The sequence below is a fragment of the Myxocyprinus asiaticus genome, chromosome 18 (assembly GCF_019703515.2).
Source record: "Myxocyprinus asiaticus isolate MX2 ecotype Aquarium Trade chromosome 18, UBuf_Myxa_2, whole genome shotgun sequence".
Lineage (NCBI taxonomy): Eukaryota > Metazoa > Chordata > Actinopteri > Cypriniformes > Catostomidae > Myxocyprinus > Myxocyprinus asiaticus.
In genome coordinates this window covers 17,714,256-17,739,054 of record NC_059361.1, presented here as the reverse complement: position 1 = coordinate 17,739,054, position 24,799 = coordinate 17,714,256, and the positions used below count along the sequence as shown (strand labels likewise).

The 24,799-nt window shown below is 38.1% G+C and overlaps 1 protein-coding gene across 1 annotated transcript in view; it reads left to right on the top strand.

Moving 5' to 3' along the window:
• Positions 1-24,799, top strand: part of LOC127456501 (ryanodine receptor 1-like) — a 130,126-nt gene that overhangs the window by 17,863 nt on the left and 87,464 nt on the right. Inside the window, exons 2-13 of the mRNA XM_051725027.1 lie at positions 4,969-5,088; positions 6,619-6,720; positions 11,520-11,594; positions 11,940-12,018; positions 12,613-12,725; positions 12,819-12,918; positions 13,432-13,528; positions 13,649-13,723; positions 13,826-13,982; positions 14,727-14,894; positions 15,443-15,564; positions 24,399-24,585. Coding sequence (XP_051580987.1) covers positions 4,969-5,088; positions 6,619-6,720; positions 11,520-11,594; positions 11,940-12,018; positions 12,613-12,725; positions 12,819-12,918; positions 13,432-13,528; positions 13,649-13,723; positions 13,826-13,982; positions 14,727-14,894; positions 15,443-15,564; positions 24,399-24,585 — 1,395 coding nt within the window. The remainder of the gene's footprint in view (positions 1-4,968; positions 5,089-6,618; positions 6,721-11,519; positions 11,595-11,939; positions 12,019-12,612; positions 12,726-12,818; positions 12,919-13,431; positions 13,529-13,648; positions 13,724-13,825; positions 13,983-14,726; positions 14,895-15,442; positions 15,565-24,398; positions 24,586-24,799) is intronic.

The window sequence follows — 24,799 nt, the reverse complement described above, 5'->3', positions numbered from 1 at the left end:
TATATATTTCAGCTTTTATTTCTTTCATCACATTCCTATGGGATCAGAGGTTTACATACAATTTGTTAGTATTTGGTAGCATTGCCTTTAAATTGTTTAACTTGGGTCAAACATTGTGGGTAGCCTTCCACTAGCTTCTCACAATACGTTGCTGGAATTTAGGCCCATTCCTCCAGACAGAACTGGTGTAACTGAGTCAGGTTTGTAGGCCTCCTTGCTCACACACACATTTTCAGTTCTGCCCACAAATTTTCTATTGGATTGAGGTCAGGACTTTGTGAAGGCCATTCCAATACATTGACTTTGTTGTCCTTAAGCCATTTTGCCACAACTTTGGAGGTATGCTTGGGGTCATCGTCCATTTGGAAGACCCATTTGCGACTGTGCTTTAACTTCCTGGCTGATGTCTTGAGATTTTGCTTCAATATATCCCCATAATTTTCCTTCCTCATGATGCCATCTATTTTGTGAAATGCACCAGTCCCTCCTGCAGCAAAGCACCCCCACATCATCATGCTGCCACCCCCATGCCTCACAGTTGCGATGATGTTCTTTGGCTTGCAAGCCTCACTTTTTTTTCACCAAATATAACAATGGTCATTATAGCCAAACAGTTCAATTTTTGTTTGATCAGACTAGAGGACATTTCTCCAAAAAGTAAGATCTTTGTCCCCATGTGCACTTGCAAACTGTAGTCTGGCTTTTTTTATGGCATTTTTTGGAGCAGTGGCTTCTTCCTTGCTGAGCAGTCTTTCAGGTAATGTCGATATAGGAATCATTTTACTGTGGATATAGATATTTGTCTACTTGTTTCCTCCAGCATCTTCACAAGGTCCTTTGCTGTTGTTCTGGGATTGATTTGTACTTTTCGCACCAAACTATGTTCATCTCTAGGAGACAGAATGCGTCTCCTTCCTGAGCGTTATGATGGCTGCATGGTCCCATGGTGTTTATACTTGCATACTATTGTTTGTACAGATAAACATGGTACCTTCAGCTGTTTGGAAATCGCTCCCAATGATGAACCAGACTTGTGGAGGTCCACAATTTTTCTTTTTTTTTCTGAGGTCTTGGCTGATTTCTTTTGATTTTCACATGATGTCAAGCGAAGAGGCACTGACTTTGAAGGTAGGTCTTAAAATACATCCATAGGTACACCTCTAATTCAGTACACCTCCTATCAGAAGATAATTGGCTAATTGTCTAAAGGCTTGACATAATTTTCTGGAATTTTCCAAGCTGCTTAAAGGTACAGTTAACTTAGTGTATGTAAACTTGATGTTTCCATACACTAAGGAATTGTGATATAGTCAATTAAAAGTGAAACAATCTGTCTGTAAACAATTGTTGGAAAAATTACTCATGTCATGCACAAAGTAGATGTCTTAACCGACTTGCCAAAACTATTGTTTGTTTATATTAAATCTGTAGAGTGGTTAAAAAATTTGTTTTAATGACTTCAACCTAAGTGTATGTAAACTTACTGTATTCAAAACAAGCTCTAAAGAAGCTGTGTCTGCTACCTCTATGAGTCCACACTAAAGCACCTCTCTGCTCTTGTTGGAGCAAGAGAGCCTTCATTGTGTTGAATGAGTTTGTTTAACTCATATTTTCATATTTGTTGCATGTAAGCATCGGTATTGTTGTCAGAATTGGGTATGGTAGGTGTTAGGGCTGAACGATTTATCAAAATGAAATTGGAATCACAATATGACGTAAAGTGTGATTATAATACTGCAAAGGCTGCGATTTAATTAAATAAATAAATAGTCAGCACACGCTGCTCGCTGCGCTTACTGTATGTGGCCAGCTCTGTTCTGTTTTATTCCTCCTGACCACCAGAGATCTGCTAAAAAAAGGTAGACACCATACTTATCATCTTCATTATGCTGTATGGATAAATAATTACAGTGTGACCTCAATATTTTAATGCATTACTGATAGTCTTGCCACAAGCATTGAAGATTTTTCTATGTCAATATGCTTCATACTGTGATCCTAAAACATTTAGCATTTTTATTATGTTACACTGCTGGAACTACAGTGTAACTCTTCCTTTAGTCACTTAACATGTTTAAAATAATCTCTAAAAAGTATTTACGGTTGTCTTGATGTGAGTCTAGACCTAAATATGGTTTGGCTGTAATCTTACACCTGTCTTAAGTGGTAGTAAGAAGTCCACCATATTGACAAGGCCCAGGTTCTCAGTTCATTGTTCATCCAAACCTTCCCTGTTTTTCTTACACTCTTTGTTCACTGTAATATGCATGAGCTCAGAAGCATTAAAGCAAATCATTAGCACTGATTGTTTGGCTCGCTTGGTGTAAAGCGGTGTGCATCTGCCAAATCCCAGGGCTGCTCTGGGCCTATTTATACAAGGATGAGCTAAGCCTGCAGATCATGGGGCTCAGCAAAGCAACTCACCACGAGATCACCAAATCAGACAGCAAAATCTCAAAATACTTTAGTGGTCTAAACATTTTGTATAAATGTTATTGCTGGTACAACTGATTCTTTCATAAAAAGCTTGTAATGTATATGATATTTGTCATTCACAAATAAGCTTTGTCATGTGGTGAATAATTGGTTGAAGTATTAAGAGAATTTATATTAGTATAAGAAACGTTTTAGAAAAATTCATTAAAATAACATCTTTTTATTTAGCAGAAAAATATTTAACATCTTGCAGTATTAAATGAATGTGTTGCAGTATGGAAGTAATTTGGCTTCAATTAGGGATAGACCAATATTTGGCCATTTTGAGATTATTGGCATTGCCATTGTGAATTCCAAAATGTAATTACAGCCTAACCAATGGATAAGAAATACATTTCTGTTTTCAGGTATTTTTAAGTGAATTTTGGGTAAACATTGTATAAAATATGTGTTTTTTTTTTTATTTCAGCTATACGTCTAATTTGCATCATTAAATTTATTTATTTATAAAATACTGGGATTATATCGTACGTTTACCAGCCTGGACTTTAGATATCAGCATTGGCATTGAAAAACCCGGTTGACCACTGGCTAACCCGATAATAATCTGCTCAGCTTCCAAGGGGCAGACAAAATGTCGCTCCCTAGAAGACTTCATTCTGTTGTTTTGTAGAGTAGATAAAAATTACTCCTGATTCTCTCTGCATCCTGTTCTTTCTAAAGCTTACACTCTGGGCTCTTCTGTTTTCCTTTGATTTCAACCTCTGATGGTTCATCGGACAGTTGTTTTTATGTCAGGGTTCTGAATGCGGGCCAACAATGCAACAAGGAGAGTGAGTCACAGAGTGTTTTGCTGCAAACATTTTAAATAAAAAAATACTGTAAATAAACATCAGGACCAGAGTTATGAATATACACACACACCATCCTCCTACTTCTAGTCTTGGGGCATTTATCTAGCTTTATCTGTTTATCCTGCCCCATAGTGTCACACATTTCTATTTGTGGAGTTTGTGGTGTAGTATTCAATAACATTTAATTTTTCTGTTCTGCTTCAGCAGGATGGATGACTAAGTCATCATTATATCACTGCTTTTATCATGGATTATCCAGTGAACTATAACTAACAATGCGCTGTTTAATTTAATGCATCTTAAATGTGTATGTTTGTGACTGTTTGCTTAGATTACATTATGTCTAATTCAGTCTACTTTAAAATACACATCTAAAATGTGTGTGTGTGTGTGTGTGTGTGTGTGTGTGTGTGTGGGACACTGTATAGGCCTTAAATAATGTACATATTATTGATCATATAAGTCACAAAAGCTTTAAGGTGATGTGTGTACGTTTTTCGATATTAAGATACATTATCAAATCCCTGCCTAATTTGTTGAGACAACTTTAAGTAGAAAAAAATATCAAAAAGGTATGCACATCCACAACCCAAGTTGGGTACAGGTGCAGGACAAAAACAGACAACTTTAAGTAGAAACATTATTCATTTCAGTTTCATTGTGACCTTTCGTCGGCAGTTAATTTAGTATTTTGTCAGATTTGGTGTAAATCGCCCTTAAGTCAGTCGTAGATTGATTTAACCTGAAAAGTATAAACTATGTGGTGCTATCAAAACATTGCTCTGATAGTTTGAGCATCCCGATCAACCCACCAGCATTATTGACACTACCATTCCCGAGTGTTCGGGAAACCTGTTTGAAAACATCTTTGCAAATCCGTTTGTTGACGCTAGTGGCACAGAAATTTCAAACTTCACCTTGAAATGGAGAACCGTATATATTATTGATCATATACGTGATGAAACCTTTCATTCCAGACTTTGTGTTTTGTGACTATACATCTTACACATGTCCTGATAGACTTCAGCTCCAAGAAGGATGAGGACAGCAGTTTGTTTACAGGGCTCTGTGTCCTACACTTAAAGGGTAGACTGTCCCCGTTTCCTCCGTGCATGCAATTTTGGTACAGGATGTGCCTGCAAACAACAAGAAGACTCTGAAATATACCATATAGAGGGGAGAGGGAAGGAGAAGCAGTAATGAGGAAGGGAAGAAGACAAATAGTGAGGTTTGAATGTTGACAGAAGTGCTGTTACAGAATAAAAAATTACACAGACTCTAGGACACAGTGAAATATGAAGGAGAGAGAAAGATGGAAGACAAATGCTAGAGAAAATGAGGCTGGAGAGAGAGGAGAAGAGAGAAAAGGATATGGCTACATCATGAATCAGTGAAGAGAACAGCTGAGAATGCCCTATGACAGGTGGAAAGTGTTTGGAAGTGGGGTGTATTTATTACTGTATTTACACTCTCCGCCATGGATGGACCAGCCTGTGCATGTGTGTGTTTGTGTCTCTCAGTATGCTATCATCCAACATATTTACACGTCTCACTATGAATAGGTATTTATCAGACTTAACCCCATTGTCATAAGTCATTGTCACCTTTGTCACCTGGCTCTATTCATCCTCTCACTTTATATTCCTTGTCTCTTTCCTATGACCCACTTTGACTGCAGGAAGACCAAGTTGTGCTCCAGTGCAGTGCGACTGTTCTGAAGGAGCAGATCAAACTATGCCTTTCCTGTGAAGGGTTCGGGAACCGTCTGTGCTTTCTTGAGACAACGTCAAATGCCCAGGTATGGCCATCAAACAGGTGTCAGGGTGTCATTATTTAGAGCAGGCATGCTTCTGCCAAATTGAATCTGGTTCTGAGTTGAAATAAAAATACAGCAAAGATCATCAAAGATTATTTGTCTTATAAGTTTTGATTAATATTGTAATAATTGTTGCACCGCTGTAGGATTCAGTATTTCAGTCTTATTCACAAAGCCCCTCCAATTTAGTTAAACAGGTGCTAAATGCACTCTAAGTATTTAAGTTGAATCATTGTCATTCTTGTCATGCTTGCCTGATTCACTAAACCCAGAGCTATTTTTCTTGCACAATAAAAGTTGCGCAGCAGGCGGTAAGCAGATTTTTATATATATTATTATAATAATAATAATAAGAAGAAGAAGAAGAATTTTATTTAAGAGAGATTTGTTTACATTTTCTATTGATCATGGAAGCAGTTTTTCTTCAGAAGATGATCATACACATTCTAGTTCTCAGAAACGGCCTTCAAGATGTGGAATTACGAGTCGTTTTTCCACCATCGAGTCGAATGGTTATGAGCATCGTAAGGAACAGTTCAAGTAGCATTTCCTCTTGGGCATGGTTCGGCTTGGCATGATTACAAACCGGTCACAGCCTGGATTTCTCAGCACGGTTAGCTAACTGTGCTTAACAGTGCTCAACAGTGCTCAACCGTGCTGTGGGAATGGCTTTAGTAAGTGGCAACATACGATCGTCAGTTTGCCAATGCCAAGATTACTCTAATCTTGGTAGCTGGACAGTTTCGCTAATATTTGGTAAAGTTAATTAAAGTTAATAAAAGTAGTGAATGTTAAGTGTATTTTAATGATTTTATGATGATGGTTTTACTACTATATTACATTATTTTTCTACATGCCTGTTTATCAGGGAGAAAGATAAACGTACTATATATAATACATCAATATATTACTCATATAATATTTTTTTCATTAAACGCCTTCGCCAACTGACATATCTGTTACATATATTCTAACCACAGTGGAAAAAGAAACTACAACCATGCCAACTGGCCCTGATTGGCACGGGACGGCACGGTTTTGCAACTAGAACCATTCAGGCCAATGGTGGAAAAGCAGCTATGGTATGCAAACTGCGGTTAACACGAATTATCTGAGGGCATTTGCAACGATACTTAATATCTATAGTAAATCTGATAATAAAAACAGTGCAGACAGCATATTACAACACTGTCAATGCATTTGATGAAATTCTAGTGCCATGATTGATAGAAAATGTACACAAACATCTCTTTTTAATATAATTCAGTTAACCGCCTGGGTAGTAATAGCGTGATGTTAATTGCGCCATGCAAATAGTACAGAAAGTGCATTTGCACAGAAAGGAATGACAGTGACTTTTTTATAATTTATGTACTTAAAACGCAGTGCAATTTCACTGCTGATTGTGTCTTTTAAACTGATTTCGGATTGGTAGTTAATAAGACGGAAATACTATTTGTAAGGGTGGTGCAACTGTTTAGTGAATTTGCTCCTCTGTGTGTTCCTCTGCAGAATGTGCCGCCTGATCTGGCAATCTGTGCCTTTATACTGGAGCAGTCGCTCTCGGTACGAGCCCTGCAGGAGATGCTGGCAAACACCGTGGAGATGATGGAGGTGAGAGTTTGGATAGAAAATATGGATGGAGAGAGAGGGGGAGGGACAGAAATGTGGAGAGCTGGGAAGGATTTGAAAAGCAAAAGGGTCGTAATGGAAAAGAATAATAACAAGAATTAAAGAATATATTGTAAATATTTGTGGTTTTAAAACTAAAAAAAATAAGAATGTAACGGTAAGAGAAGAGGATATGTGCAGAAGCAAGTTTTTTTTTATAATGTTGAGCCCTTTGAGAACTTTCTAATGCTAGGCAGAATGCATACAGTATATTTTGAAGTTTTATTAGAGCAACTTTTTGCAATAAAAGGAAATTAACTATTTTCTTCACACTGATGCCCTTCTCAATTCTCCTACTTTTGTTTTATTTACACCATCCACCGAGATGTTTTTTGTTGTTTTTTATTTTTTCCCTTCTGTATTTGTTTTATGTTTTCATATCCAGGGGTCATCAAAAAATCTGTGAAATTTGGTACATGCCTGTTTCTGGCTTTTAAGGAACGTAAACACAGATCTGTTAGTGTACTGTTCGTAAAACTTAACTTCCTGTACCTTTTGTCTCTCTCTTGACCTTTCATCCCCCTTCCTGCCAACTTTAGGCAGTCGATTTGGATAGATGGGTATGTCTCATGTCTCATACTGTATCGTAACTTTATTCTCTCAAAACTCAGCACCCTTTCTCTCCTCTGTACCTAAGTCTCCTACTCAGTGTCCGGTGTGGATGAAATAATACTATAGCTCCTATTCACCCCTAAACCTTTACTTCTGTCTGACCCTGTTCCTCACCTTGTCTGGTTTGGTTGCAGTTGGAATATCATTTGGCTTCCAAATGGCATTTCAAATGAGAGCTAGTCTGTGTGTATATACTATGTGTACTTATTTAAGAAAGAGAGAGACCGAAAGAAAGTGAGAGAGAGAGAGTGCATTCCAGTGCGTAAGATGAGCTTAGTGGTTAAGGTTATGATCTTCACTGCACTGTAAGATCAGTGTACAGCCCACAATACCAACACTCATCCCTGCCCAACAAGAAAGCCGATAAGCAAGACCCACACAAAATCTGTGCCTGTAGAACTACACAGATAAGCTCTGTAGATTCCTGCGGAATTGAAATGTTTGCATGCTCTTTGCATGCTCTTTTATTAAATATACATTGACTAATTTAAATATGCTTTTATCAATCAGTAAGGAGTCTAATGAACTTTCAACTCTGTTTAACAATGTTAACATATTTGTATTTATTCCACATTACAGTATTCCACAGATTGCCCTCCAAAATCAAATAAATAAAAAAACGATGATAAGAAAGAAACAATTTTCAGATTTTGTTTGGGCCTGCCAATAAGGCTTCAAGTCCACAATGAAAACCACATTCAAATGCATCTTTCAAATAACATTTTTATTTTGACTTCTTCGACTACCAACCACAAGCTTCCTCTGTACTATTTTCATTACACTAACACCTTGCAAAAATCTCACTTCATTGCCATTATAATTGGGTGATTCTATACTAACGTTTACAACCCGGAAGTTAAAATCTAAACATATGTATACATAACAATTATTCTTAGATAACATTTGAAAAGACTGCAAAGAAGCAATTTTAGGTAACTATTAGAGAGAATACAGTACTCTTTAGTGAAAATTAGCTACCACAGACACTGCAAAAATGTATCTTATGAAAAATGTATTGTAGACATGTTTAACAAACATTATGAGAGCTGTCAGACCAACAAAGTTGCTTCAAGGTTCATTTCTTTAATCTTTTCAAACAGAAAATAGTTCAGATACTCTTTTTGATTATTACTCAAGAGACATCATCTACTAGGTAACAGCACACGTTGCATCCTCAGGTGTAATGTATTTTTGCCATAAATAAATACCTTAATAAAAATTGAAATATAAATAAAATATAACTTTTAAAATGGTTAAATTGTAAATGTATTGCAAAAGTGTGACTGAAGAAATACAGGTTTATGTGGACTAAGCTTTGTGATATTGAAATTCTTAAATATATATATTTTTTTCTGTTGCCTAATCTTAAAATATGTAGTCAAAAACATCTCCTTTAATGTTTTGCTAAAAATTTATATATTTTTTATTTATGAAATGTACATGCTTTGGAACATTTAACCTCCCTAGACCGAGCGTAACTGCTGTGTGCATTTTCCATTTCCCTTTTTGATTTGTAACTAGTAGCACCTAATAAACATGCAACAAATACAATAAAAAAACAAACATTTTCTGGAGAAAAGAGTTTTCCTAAAAATGTATGGCAACCTATGTGGACAGCGGGACTAAGTTGTGAAATTTTAAATAATACCAAGCTATAGAAAGTCATTTTTGTTTTTAATCAAATTTTTTATTATGTCTCCAGGAGTGCAGGCTTTTCATTGTATTACATTTTTTTTGGGACATAACAGACATTACATCAGAAATTAGCCTAAATAATTCTAATTCAAAGTCATGGCCAGCATCATTCAATCACTGCCAATCATATTAAAATTGATGTACTGATTACCATTGTCCCATGTCTGCCAAACATGAGTGGTCCAAACTTCATTGGTAGCCTGAAACTGAACTTTTGATAGGAAGTTTGGATTGAATGCACTTAGGTGCTCCCTTGCTCCCTATTTAGTGAATGACTAAACCTCCAGTGTGCTGTCTGTCTGCACTGGTCTCAGAACAGTTCGAAATGCACCTTATTATCTCCATATAAAGCTCCTCTGAAAGTAAATTTTTTTAGCTTTTGGATGAACTCATTGATTCTGAAGGAAAAAAATGCGCTAAAGTACACATTAGTGTACATTGTGTTTAACACAGTGGCGTTTCGCGATAAATCTGTAACATTTTTAAAATGGCATATTGGATTAAACTAGAGACTCTAATCTTATGACTCAAACAGGTTTCAGTGTAATAACTTCATTAGGTTTCTTACCAGATGTAGTTTTTTGCGTTTCTCACAAAGACAATCTCCGCTGTGGTCGGCGCCACGGCGTTTTTCACATGTGCGTCGAAAGTTTAACCATTTATTGACAGCACAGAGTCTCCTGAACTGAGATCAGTTGGTTTCACGCGGTGATGTGTACGCGGGGTTGCACAAGGTTAATTTAGAATAACTCTAATTACATGAGTAACTTTAATCTCACCCTACTAAATTACTTACCCTAGGGTCAGCAGTGTTGTGATTCTTTTACCCATAAAATACAGAGTGTGACCCCTCTCCATGCCCCTCCATTTATTTACCTCTGCTCTCCTTTTAATTGCATTCCATACCAAGCTTATCAGAGTCATCAGAACACCCTGTGGAGATCACAAAATGTGAGGAAGTTAGCTGGTTATTATTTGAACAGATACAGAACATGTCAGCCTCAGCTTGGGTGAGTCCTATGCTGGCCCTCTAAGCTAGGGACTTTTCCTTAGCCATAGCTTTCATTATTTGGAAGCCAAAAAACAATAGCGTGGAACACAGCCCAGTGGGCAGTCCTGTCGAGGACAGTGGGGGTTTCAGGGGTAATCAATGGAAACAGGGGAATCTGACACCTTGGGGATTGAGAGGGTCCCTGAGCCAGTGCTAATGTGGACAGGCAAGTGAGGGAGCAACACGCTGACCCAACCACAGCTGTTGTGGTGTAATAAGCTGTTGTCACACTGGAGCTTTTGGTGCAGACCCGAGTCTATCTGAGATCAGAGTTTAGTTTGTTTAATTGCTGTGAAACCGGTTTTCAAATCCAGGTGCGCACAGGCAAAATACACCTGAGCCTGCTTGAAAGGGACTGAGATGTGGTTCATTTGAACTCTAAATTCAGTTTGCAATTGCTATGAAAGCAGTCCAGCCTTAACTCATGAAAGAGAACTGCTGGTGATGAATAATTTGCATCTTTGCATACTCCCGGTCAAACCTATTATAGTATAGTGCATTTCGCATAGCTGCTTGTGTCCAAATAAATTGTCCTTGGAAAGCAATTTGCATTCTTTGCATCTCTTGCAATGGATCCAAAGCAAAATAACGCAAGTACCATTCTGTGTGTAACTTCATTTAATAACACAGTGATATTGGTGTCCTCTTCTCTTGTTACATAGTTACAGTGGTAAACAGATGCCACTAGTACTCGCAGCGATGACGCAAATGTACAGCGCTTTGGGATCCAAATAGTACAATGTGAAAAGAGATTTGAATGGCCATGGGGATGGGAGTGAAATCGAACTTTGGTTCAGACCAAGCAATCAAACCAAGTGTGAAAACAGCCTTAAAGTATGCTGTGGTGTGCTCTCTCTCTCACTCATGTAATCTTACTTATTCTGTTTATTTCATAGTCTATTAAACTATGATGATGATGATGGTAGTGGTGATTAAACTCACTAATAGCAACATTAATCGTGTTCTCTTGCTTTTAAACCTTACTGGATGTTGAGAAAAGGTAAGCTGTCCGCAGGATGTGTTTGTTGTCCTCATGGCGGCCGAATGTGAATCCACCTGGTTTGGTGTGACCCTTTGTCTCCTCTGTTCATTGGTTGATTCTCTACTTATGTATGTTCTCCCCATGGTACTGTAACCCACTTCCTGTGAATGTGAACTGATGTGAAGAAATCTTTGATGCGGTGCCATTTTTTTCTCTCCCTTCATAACACTGTTTTGTTTTTTTTTTGTTTGTTTTTTTGTCATGTGAGGTGGAGCTCTTTCCTGTCAATGTTTTTACATATACAGTCAAACTTAAAGACTATTCCAACCCCTCTCAGCACTATTTTTGCATATAAAGGTGTTTAAACTCAGTGTTCTCTGTATTTTGTACCTCCATCTCCAGTCATCTCAGGGAGGGGGTCACCGAACGCTGCTTTATGGTCATGCCATCCTCCTGAGACACTACCACTCTGGCATGGTGAGATACACACTAAATCTAAAACTAAATTAAACCAAATTATATGTACATGCAGTTTTTATTACTTTAAATTGAGAGATTACATTGAAGATATGTTATTTAAAAAAATAATAATTCTCACACCACAGGGCCATTTAAAATGAATTGGTAAAGGCAAGGTAAAGGCAAAACAGTGATTAAAACTTTTTTAAGGAACTAAGACATACACTTTCTCTTAAACATCAAAATTGTAACCTAAAATTTTGATTTTGGTTACAAAAAAAGTTCCATGTTATGCACCAACTACCCAGATATGCACTTTGGAGGAATCACTTGCTTAATGTGTGTGTTATCCTGGATTTCTAGTATTTGAGCTGCCTGACATCATCCCGGTCACTTACAGACAAGCTGGCTTTTGATGTGGGCCTGCAGGAGGATTCAACAGGTACAAACTTGGTGATATAACATATTGCAATTTTACTGTTGCTTTATGTATAAATTGTCTATAGCACAGTGTCCAAGAGATTTATTTCTAAAACTAATAGGATGTACTAGGGGTAATCGAATTAACTTATAATTATATATATAAAAGTTATTGAAACTAAATTGTAAAAAGTTTGCTTAATTTACATGTATAATATTATAAATCATTACACGTCTCTTTGGAATACTTGATTTTGATCAATTGCAGCATTCTGTGGTGAATTTGTTTGCCTAATAACCGCAAATCTCTGTAAATGAAAAGCAACTACCAATAATTCCCTACATACTGTAGCTGTGTTATTTTCTTAGCTGTGCTATGCCAGTTTTTCATAACTGTAGTATCTCATATCACTCTGTCTTTCATATCACTCTCATCTCACTCTTTCATCTCACCTAATACACATTTCTACTCATCAATATTTCATGCCTATTTTTTATTTTTATTTTTTTGTTTTTTTGGCCTTGTAATAAGTGTAATAATGTACCATTTTGCTGATCACCATATCAGGGTTTATGTTGCGATAATACAATACAATATGTGTCTCTGTATGCTCAGGGGAAGCATGCTGGTGGACCATCCATCCTGCATCCAAGCAGAGGTCAGAGGGTGAGAAGGTCAGAGTAGGAGATGACCTGATCCTGGTTAGCGTATCATCAGAGAGATACCTGGTACTACTTTCAAGATCATCAGTGATTTCTGTAACATATGTATTCTCCTTGCAGTTATTTTGTCAGCACAAATCTCTGTGATATTTGTTTCAGCATCTATCCTATGCCAGTGGTGACTTGATGGTAGATGCCTCCTTCATGCAGACTTTATGGAACATGAATCCGATCTGCTCTGGCTGTGAGCTGGCAGAGGGTAAGAATTCAAATCTAAAACCAAAATGTTTAAGACCACATGAAAAGGCTTGAAGAGCACAGTTTTCTGTCCTGTGTTGACGTATTTCTGGTTGAAACAGGAAGTGGTTTGGGGTGGGACATATCGTAGGCCCCCCTTTAAAAAATAAATAAAAATAAGCCAATAGGCTTTAGTTTCATCACAGCCATGAACCATGATTTGCTATTTGCTGGTAAGTTGCAGGAGGAGGGACATGCTTATTCTAAAAAGCATTTGACTGGACAAAAATATTGGTAGTGCAGGATGAGTCATCAATATTTTGGTCCTTTTCCTGGAAGAGAAAGCTGTACATTTTTAATGTGTATATCTACTAAAATGGAATTTTGTAAACATTTATGTGTATGCAAGGAGATAGATGTCAAAGTAAACACATGGACTAAAAGCCACACAACTCTATAAATTTTGATTTCATGGGGTCTCTGATGTTTGTGAATGCAATTTCAAAGACTTTAACCTATCAATGATATATTTCAGGGTACGTAACCGGAGGTCAAGTCTTAAGGCTGTTCCATGGTCACATGGATGAGTGTCTGGCCATCTCAACACCTGATCAGGGAGAGGAACAGCGAAAGTATGACAAAAAACATTCATCTTTCCTCTTATTATATGATACTTGAACGGGCAACACTGTATAAACGTGGGCTGTCATTTGTTAATGTGCTCATGGTTGTGATGTGGATTGTCTATCTAGGATTGCACAGTATGAAGGAGGGGCGGTATGTAATCAGGCCCGTTCATTGTGGAGACTTGAGCCTCTGAGAATCGGGTGAGACAATCTCTCGACTCACCTAATTTCCCTTCATTAACTGTGACATTGTTGTCTTTTTTGCATATGAATTAGTGATACATGTGCGGTTTTTCTGTGTAGTTGGAGTGGTAGCCATATGAAGTGGGGCCAGGCCTTCCGCGTACGTCACATCACGACGGGTCGATACCTGTGTCTGGACGAGGAAAAGGGACTGATGGTTCTCGACCCAGAGAAAGCCAACACAAAACTGTCTGCTTTCTGCTTCCGTGCATCAAAGGTGTTTTTGAGCTTCTATAAATACAAAATCAAAACATCACCCTTCACTTAAGTCAAAAATCTATTGTATTAGAGGCTTGTTTTATTTTCACTCCAAGGCAAATATCAAAGTCCCTTGAAGGCAAGTCAGTTCAATCAGTGGCCATCTTGTTAATGCCCCCAGTCAGCTATTTTCTATGGAGGAAAGAGGCAGCTCTTATCTACTTCAATAGGAAAGACAGAAATCTAAAATATTTGTAAAATTTTTCTTATTTTGCTCAAATCACGCTAAAAAAACTGTATTTTTCAGGTTGGTCCAGAAAAGGCTCAGGTGCCCACTAGAGTAAACAAACAAGTGTTGCCTCTATCAAAAGGTGATTTTGTTCTTAACTGAATGGCGGGACTTCCATTTTTACAGCTGTGGTATTGAGCGTTATAATTTCGCCCAGATATATTCATAGAGTGGTTAGCCTCCTTCCACTAATACTGTCATTGCAAATACCTCATTGTTTTTGTTTGTAGAGTGGTAGTTAGAGATAGATGTAGGAGTGTAGAAAGTATTCAATGAATATGGGCAACTGAGCAATATCGCTTTAATATAAGAAAACCTGTGACATCAATTATTTTACCTCCCCAACACCCTAATTTTTTTTTTTTAAGTTTACTTGCCTGTTATGAAATTCTAATTGCATTTCTGTCCCCTCTCTTTTTCTATCTGCTTGTTGTGTTCCCTCTGTCCTGTGTTGTGTTTATTCCTGGAGAGCAGGAGAAGGTGGAGGGGGCTCAGAAGAAGCGAGATGTGGAAGGAATGGGTGTTCCTGAGATCAAGTATGGCGAGTCCATGTGCTTTGTTCAGCATCTCTCTACAGGGCTGTGGCTCACATACGCTGCTCTAGACGCCAAAGCAGCTCGCCTGGGAACCATGAAGAGAAGGGTATGAAACCAAGGGTCTCACTGACTAAGCTACATACTGCATGATGCCAACTGATCTGCTAATATAAACTACCAGCCAAAAGTTTGGATACACCTACTGTTTTTAGTATTCCATTTTAGAATAATAGTACAGTCATCAAAACTATGAAATAACACAAATGGAAATATAGAAATTTTGCTTTGATCTATAAATATTAAACAAATTGCAACTATTTTTGCATACAGATTACAGTTCGGCACAGTCTGGGCATTCTCTCAACCAACTTCATGAGAAATCCACCCGGGATGCTTTTTAAACAGTTCCCATAGTTAGTTTTGTAAGGAAATTAATACATAAGCACAATTTATATTTGTTTACAAATCCAGTTTTAAAAGCATAAACCTTTAGATGAAAAAGTCTAATGAGAAATATAAATGAAGTCAGGTGTGTCCAAACTTTTGACTAATAGTATACATAATATCGTGTTTTTCAAAATGTTGTCTTTATGATGTTCTTGCATATAATTTTCTTTCTCTTTTTCTGTCTCTTATTTTCCTTTGGTGGCTCAGGCCATATTGCATCAAGAGGGTCATATGGATGATGCACTAACTATGTCTCGCTCCCAGACAGAAGAATCTCAGGCTGCTCGTATGATCTACAGCACCACTGGCCTTTTTACACAGTTCATCAAGTATGACTGTATAACATTTATAATGAATGAATGAATGAATGAATGTTGCATTTATATAGTGCTTTTCTGGCACTACACTCAAAGCGCTATACATTGTGAACAGGGGGACTCTCCTCAACCACTTATAGGACTCAATACTAATTTATACTGTATTATATTGTACTACAGAATATTAATACTATATTATAAGGGGGGAGTCACGTGATTCCATGCGAGGTTCAGACGTGAGAATGGCGAGCTCTGTGCACTTTGCTAGTTTTAGTACATTTTAATGACATAAACCAGTGAGATTTGATACACTTTGTTCCATAACTGTTCTAGGAGGACAATATGTCAAAGAATTAAAAATCCTGGAGACATTAAAAGACACTTACATGCTCAAACTGACACCTCTCAACAGCAGGCTGCAAGCCCGGGAGTTGATTTGGTCAGAGAAATGAGGGAATTTCGGCAAGAAAGTTTGAACATGTCGGCAATGCTGACGAAGGTCGTTGCTGACTTGGAGGATCTTGCTGTAATACGTAGATCGATCACTGCCATGGAGACAAAATTCACTGAGGTGGTAACAAGAGTGGGGGATGTCAGGAAACGGATTATCTGGAGTCATCAGAGAGGGAATTATCTGCTAATCCGCTAGCAACCAAGGTGATTTTTGAGTGTGTCTGGGAGAAGCTGGAGGACTTGGAGAACCGTAGCTGGCGGAATAACGTCCATATTGTTGGAATTCCTGAGGGAGCAGAGGGTCAGGATATGGTGAAATTCCTGGACGGGCTCTTTCCGAGTCTGTTTGACATAACAGGCCATAAGCTGGAAATCGAGCAAGCTCACACGGTTCTGGCTCGGCAATGGGAGACAGGCCCCGATCAATTCTGACCAAATTTCTGAGATCATCTGATAAAGATCTCATGTTACACGAGGCGAGGAGTAAAGGAAGGCTTTCTTGGAAGAACCACATCATTTTCTTGTTCCCAGACTTTGCGAATTCGACAAAAGAGAAACGTGATCGATTCAAGGAATGCAAGAAACTCTTACATTTACAATGTCGCTTTTGCACTGATGTTCCCGGCCAAATTGAGAATAGATGCTAAGGATGGCCGTAAAACATTTACATGCCCACAGCAAACGATATCCTTCATAAAGTCAATGGACTAAGTTATTTTGTGGTACTCACATTGCAGCCGAATGGACCGACTCCTTCAGGACAGTTGTGTGGATGAATCTGCATGTTCTTTGTGCTTATGCCTCCTATTGGCTGGAGTTTGTTTTGTGAAGTATTTCTTGCAAGTCACTGGAGTGATTAGGTAATTTGTTGCACTCATGTAGCAGCCGAATAGGCCGGCTCACTGAACATTGGTTTGACTATCCGAGGAAACTTTTTTTTTTTTTTTTGTGCTGGTTCCGCTTAGCGGCTGGATACCTTTTGCGACAGTTACGTGGATGAATCTACACATTCTTTGTGTTTATTTCGCCTATTGGCTGGAGTTTGTTTTATAGATTATCTTTTGTAGTGTAATTCTGTCTCACAAAATTTGTATAGAAACACCAGACTTGAGCATTCCGATTGCAAAGTTGTCGCGGGGGCTCTCGAAAGTGTACATGGACTGTTTGAGTTTAGAGGGATGGATGCCAGTTGGCACTGTCGTGATAATGTGCACGTTTTTCTTTTTTCTGTTTGTTTGGTTCGGGGGGAAGTTTGGGGTTTGATTGTTGCACTAATGTTGGAATGTGGTCTTTATAATTTTGTTTTTGACACACAATCTATTTTTTCTAATATGTCAAAATGTCAAATGTTAATATGAGTGGATTGTCTCTCCATGTGGAATGTGAATGGGTTGGGGCACCCCATAAAAAGAAGGAAGGTTATTTCTCAAGAGCAGGGGAGTCATTACACTGTTAAGTAAGCATCTACAATTCAAATATCTCAAACAGATTGAAGATAAATTAGGAAGAGTCATTATTGTTTTAGCAGAAATTCAGGGGCAAAGTCTTATTTTGACTAAAATTTACGCATCTAACGTTGATGATCAGGGCTTTTTTATAGATCTTGAAGGGATGTTGCAAGCCACTGGCACCCCTCATGATATAATATTGGGAGGAGACTTTAATCTATTGAGGGACTCAGTCCTCAATCATAGTGAAACAAAAGTGTGCAAGCCCCCTAGAGCAACATTGATGCTTCACAGGATGTGTAAATACTTGGTCTTACAGATATTTGGAGACTTTTGATCCCATCTGGTAGGGACTATACATTTTTTTCATCAGTCCATAAGATTTATTCTAGAATAGATTTATTTATATATATATCCCTTATATATAAGTCCCTCATTTCATCAGTTGTTGATTGCTCAATTGGAAACATTTTAGTCTCAGATCACGCCCTGGTGAGTTTAGAGGTGTTGCCACATATGGAGAAAAGGAAATCATATAGTTGGTGCTTTAATGTATCCCTTTTGCAAAATCCTGAATTCCAACAAATGTTAAAGGCTGAAATCTGGTCAACTGGTCCTCAGTGTCCTCTGTGGGCATGGCTTGAGAGTCTTAGGAGCCGGATAATATAGTATGCCTAATTCACCAAAAAATCCAAAGCACGAGAACTCGTGGAGTTGGAAGGGAATATTAAAAGTGCCGAAGCAGAGCAGAAGTGCCGATCGTCTGATGACCTCAGAGAATTGACCCGATTGAAATACAGATATAATACTATTTTTTCACAGAAGGTGGATTTTTGGCTTTTCAGGGCAAGACAGTCATACTTTAAGTCGGGGGCAAGGCAGGAAAACTTCTGGCTATATGTATAAAACAGAGAGAGTCTTTTTCTACCATCCCCTCAGTGAAATCTGCTGGTGATGAAATATTTACCTCAGCCACTGATATTAATAATGCTTTTAAAGAATCTTGATCTCTATAGTTCCACATCTTCATCTACTGATGAGGATATTAGAAACATTGTGGAACCATTAGAACTTCCTAAACTGATGAGCAAAAAAATTCTCTTGATTCTGAGATAACCTTGGAGCTGCTTTGGTGAGGTAATTAAGGCCTTGCCCACAGGCAATGCTCCAGGGCCAGATGGCTTTGCCGCTGAGTTTTTAGATCTTATGCTACAGAATTGGCTCCACTTTTGCTAGAAGTTTATATGGAATCATTAAAGAATGAAAAGCTTCTGCCAACCATGACGCAAGCCCGGATCAGTCTGATTCTTAAAAAGGACAAAGTTCCAAGCAAGTGTAAGAGTTACCATCCAATTTCCCTGATCCAACTAGACGTTAAAATATTGTCAAACATTTTGGCTAACTGATTAAGTAAAGTTATGACATCTAGATCAGGTGGAGTTTATTCAGGGCCATAGCTCTTCTGATAACATTAGGTGTTTCATCAATATCATGTGGTCAGTGGCAAATGATCAGACTCCAGTTGCTGCCATCTAATTTGACACCGAAAAGGCATTTGATATGGTAGAATGGGATTATCTTTTTAAGATTTTGGAAATGTATGGGTTCGGGAATACTTTTATTGGTTGGATTAAGTTACTTTATAGACACCCGGTAGCGGCGGTACAAATGAATGGATTAATTTCTTATTATTTTACTCTGGATAGGGGCACCCGGCAGGGTTGCCCTCTTTCCCCATTATTGTCCTGTCTTGTCCTGGAACCATTAGCAGCCACGATAAGAAAGGAGGATGATTTTCCAGGGGTAGTGGTGGGAGGTGTGGCACATAAGCTTTTGCTTTATGCAGATGATATTTTATTATTCGTCTCTGACCCTACTAGATCTATGCCTTGTCTCCACAAAATTATTAATTCCTTTTCTAAATTCTCAGGATACAGAGTTAATTGGTCTAAATCCGAAGCTTTGGCTCTGACAGCGTACTGCCCGGTAACAGGAAGGTTAATGTTATTAAACTGAATTGTATTCCAAAATTCAACTACCTGCTACAGTCTCTCCCTATGGATGTAACCCTCTCTTATTTCAAGCAATTTGATAGCATAGCGAAGTCCTTCATTTGGAATGGTGAACATCCCAAATCATATTTCAGTAAGCTGCATAGGCCGATTGACAAAGGTAGGCTAGGCCTGCCCAAGATTTGGGTTTTATTATTATGCAGTCGGTCTCAGACATTTGGCTCTGTAAGGGGGTTCAGTGCAAAGGAGGAGGCGAGAAGCGAGGTTTCCCGGTTCAGGTAGGCATATAATTTGTCCAGCTTGATGCTTACAGTTTTACAGGAAGATATTTACTTTAACATACAAACATCACATTAGCTTCTGTAGCAGTGTGGCCTTTCCTGTGCCAGTCTCTCTCTCTCTCCGTGTCTACTGGCGGTGTGGCTCTTTTATGCCGCTCTCCCCGTGCTCACTGAAATTAGAGACAGGTGTTAGACATAATTTAGCTCAGGTGTAAGCACACTTACCGCTTTCTCTCTCTCCGGAGAGATGCTTGACCATGCCCCCGCTGCCACAGGCTCATTGGTCACTTCCTCCTGAAAGAGCACCTCCCTGGTTTTGTATTGAACAGGAAGTTCTTGCCCCTATTTTGCCATTGCAAAGCCTTTCTATCAGACTAACCGGAGAAGTTAAGGTACACCCCGTTATCTCGCATTTGCACTGGGTATGGACAAAAGTGTCCAGTGTGTTTAATTCGGACATTTATTTAAATGTTGCCTTAAGCATATGGCTGAACCCAAAATTATGTATTAATAAGTCCCCTTTCTATTGGTCAGAGTGGATTGTGAGGGGGGTTACTACACTCTGTAACCTATATGAGAGTGGAGTGTTGAGATCCTTTGAAAATTTGGTTCAACATTTTGGGATTCCCAGATCTCAGTTTTTTTAGGTATTTACAGCTGCGCAACCTGCTCTGTACTATTTTTGGGAGTAGCATACACCCCCCTAAAGCGGCAGACACTCTGGGAGTGGTGATTACTGCTTTTGGAAAAGGTCATGAGGCATCAGTGTATTACTCCCTGCTAATTCAGAGTCTCGGGGACGGAGCTTTAACTTCTATCAAGAGATTATGGGAGAAAGACTTAAACTTGTTATTGGAGGAGGGAGTGTGGGCTAGGATTCTAAAAAACATCAAGTCTGCATCTAGAGATGCAAGGATGCGATTCAAGATTTTACATCTATTCTATTGGACCCACACTAGATTGTATAGGCTTGGTCTTAAAGACACACCCACATGCTGACGATGCCAGTCAGAAGATGGAGACACAACCCATATTTTTTGGTGGTGTGTTAAGATCCAAGAATTTGGTTGAAGGTTCAGAGTTTTATTTGTGACGTATTGGGCACTCAGATTTCATTTTGACCCAGACTCTGTATTTTAGGCGATGGGGCTGTCATCAATATAGAGAATGACCACATTAAAAATTGGGTCCTAACCAATGTCATGATTGCCAGAGAAATAGTTTAAGGGGATGGAAGTTGGCTGGAGTGCCCCCATTTCAGGAGTGGTGCTTGGAGATGGGGAGGGTGGTGGCTTTTGAAGAAGGGTCATCCAGAACAGTGTTTCCCAACCACTGTGCCGCGGCACACTAGTGTGCCATGAAAGATTGTCAGGTGTGCCGTGGAAAATTATAAAATTCCACAAAATAAATAAATGCATGAAAAAAAAAAATTATTTCAGGGATCCAAATTCCTCACCTTTCGGAGAAATTCGCCGTTTTGAAACTATAATCGGTCACTTTTGTGATTGTGAAGAGCTATGATTAATGTGTAAAAGTGACTGATATTTAAACATGTTAAGGGTCTTTCACATGCTCACGTCAGCACTGCAGAATACATTGAAGTCTATGAAGTGACGCCACTTTACACCAAAGTGTTTTTCACACACACATTATTGCTTCACCAATAATGTCTTTGAGAGTACTAAGCAACGAGAAATATTTAAAAACTGTCCAAATTTGTGAAGAGACATTGAATGTCTCATAATTTCTTTTAATTAAATATTACCTTATCATTTATGAATATCAGAGACCCCAGTTATTGAACTAATTTAAATTCATCAAGAAAATGCTTAGACCTAAACATAAACGAGTCCTTTTATTACTTTCTGCTATAAAAGAAACTGCAAGCTTTTTTCTCTCTTCCAAATACATGTTTTCAATGTTTATTGTGCACACCTCCCATTTTTTTTTATGTGGCAAACTCATAAAATTGCCCCTCTGTGACGCTTTCTGCAACTCTTGTCATGTGGAGGGCAATGCGGCGCTTGACGCTGGCGTTGAACGGAACGTTGACGCCTCGACTCAACTCATGTGAAATACGCTTTACAATGACGAAAAAACACTATTGAAATTCAAAATTATTATTATTTGTCTATTATTGTGGTCTTTTCTGATAAAAGCCATGCTCAGCAGTTTAAATATGCTACTGTAGGAAAATGATACCGTAGATTCTCCTTTGTGTTTATAATTCTTATTCTGAAGTCAGTAGATTTGTAGCCATGCAAGTTTTAATAAAGGAGAAGGTAAGGACATTATTGAAACTCACTATTATTAGACTATTATTGTTGTGTTTTTGGATGAAAAATAATGCTCAGACTGAAGGAAGACTACAGATCTGCTTTGCTCTTTTAATGCTTAAACATTATAAACTCTCTTGGTGGATTTCGGTCATGAACGACTCAAAATGATTCACTGACTCACTCATAGCACATAAGACGCTCATTTGTCGCCACCTAGTGACATCTCCAGAAGGGGTCACTGAACTAATCAGTTAATAAAATTGAACACATTTGTGAAACAGAAGCAAGCCTCACCAAAATACTCTTTATTTTGCAGCTAATTCTGCACAGTTGTAAACTTGAATAGACTTGAATCACTAAAATAGCTGGAATTTATGCTTTTAGCTTATTCTTTAAAAAGAAAATATCTCCAGAAAAAATGTTCGTGGACCAGTGATTGTCTTACCTTTTTCGCCCCTCGTGAGTTTGCATCCCTGTAATGTAAAGAACAAATCTACAAATTAGAAAAGAAGCAAATTTGTTGTTTTCTCATTACCCATTTAGCGCTCTTACCACCTGTGATCTCACACAGCGTAGCCTACCTATGTGACTTGTTTTTTTATTTTTTGCTAGCCAAATTTCAAACATTACAAGTAAACACGCTACTAAGACGGACAGAAAACATGGACAAGTTCTTGAAAAGGAAAAATATTGATGATGGTTAGCCTATGTGGGATAGTGGTGTGCCGTAGAATGTTTTAGTCGTAAAAAGTGTGCTGTGGCAGAAAATTTTTTGGGAAACACTGATCTAGAAGACTGCGAAGTTGGACTCGTTTGTGGGGAAATTGGGCAAATATATATATATATATATGTGTGTGTGTGTGTGTGTGTGTGTGTGTGTATACTCATATGTGACCACAGGAATGTTTGTTGAGGGTCAGGGTGGGGTTGGGGATTGGGAGGGGGAGGGGTAATAGTGGGGGTTAAATATTGATTCTGTTTATATATGTTTTGCTTTTCTTTGTTTAATGTATGAATCAATATGAAAATGCAAAAAGGTCTGCACTCTAAAAATACTTTTATTAGGTTCAAGCAGGAGATCAAAATAGTACAAACGTTTCGGCTGTCTGTCTTCGTCAGTGTAACAATTCACTTGTTCTCAATCGTTATATAAAAAGAGCACGCTACAAACCTCAAATCAATCCACAGACTGCAGTTCAACTCCATATAAAACAACAAATAATAAATAAAAATAATGATGGGAACAATAACACATCAGGCAATAATGCCGTTCATAAACATCATGCCCAGAAAAAAACAAAATTACAGAAAACATGAAAGATCAAAATCTTCATTTAAACCCAAAGGAGACATAGTCTGTAAATGAAACATCCAAAATGCCTCTCTTTGTAAAAGTTTTTTATCGGTATCTCCACCTCGGCCTATACATTTAAGTTGTTTGATACTGTGATTAGACTCAATAAAGTGTCTAGCAATCAGAGAGGTAACGTCATGTCTGCGAATGGCTGATTTGTGTTCACTCACTCTAATCTTCAAAGGTCTCAGTGTTTTTCCAACATATATCAATAGACATGGACATTGGAGTAGGTAAATCACATTCTTACTCGAGCATGTTATACAGGATTTAATATGGTATATTTTTTGTGGAAGAACATGTTAAATTTTTATATTGTAATATAGAAGAACACGATGTGCAATTCCGATATGGAAAACAACCTTGTATGTATGCTTTTTTTATCATCACGCACGACATCTGATCTAACTGGCATATTTGCCAAGTTTTGAGATCTTTTGTAAGTAAATATCGGAGGATATTTGAAAATGTCTTTTATTGAAGAATCTGAAGCTAAAATAAACCAAAATTTGTTAACAATAGATTTGATCTGGTAATATATTTTTCGTATAGGTAAGAATATAGTTTACTGAAACTTTGATCGTTATTTAGTAACTGAATTCTTTTAGATTTTTTTACTTTATCAAATGCTGATTGAAACCAGACCTATGAATCAATAAAAAATGTTAATCACAAATACTATATTATACTGCATTTGGAATATTTTGGTGAAATTTTAACTACATTATTGTTTGATCAATTACACATTTTAGCAGACAAAATAGCTAAGAGTGGATATGATGGCTGATATTATAAGCAAATGAAATGTTTCAGATGAAATCGGACATCAAAACATTATCATGTGTCATAGAAAATAAAGAACTGTTTAACACTTTATAAAAGGTATCTTCAACAGATCTGCTTCCAATCAGCCAATAATCAAAGAAAATGCTAATATTGACATTTAACATGTCCAACATGTGGACCATTGCCTTATATTCTCTCTCTCTCTCTCTCTCTCTCGTGTGTGTGTATGTCAGAGGCCTCGACTCTCTGAGTGGTAAGAACAAATCCCCCGGTCCAGTGTTCCTGCCGCTGGATGGAGTGATTCTGTCCTTGCAGGATCTGATCCACTATTTCCGACCTCCAGAGGAGGAGCTAGAACACGAGGAGAAGCAGACCAAGCTGCGCTCTCTACGCAACCGACAGAACCTCTTCCAAGAAGAGGTGTGTGTGTGTGGATTAATGTCTTTCTGAGAACCAGTAGTCCCAGCTTTAGGCGGCACACCCACGGCTTGCCCACAATTCGTTCACTGAGCGTCTGATGCATATTGCACACAAAAATGCCAAGTTCTGTGTTAAATCAGCAATTTGAGTTTGATTTACGGAACTTTGGAGTGTAAAGGCACACAGGTTTTTTGTTCGTAAGCCTGAAAACAAA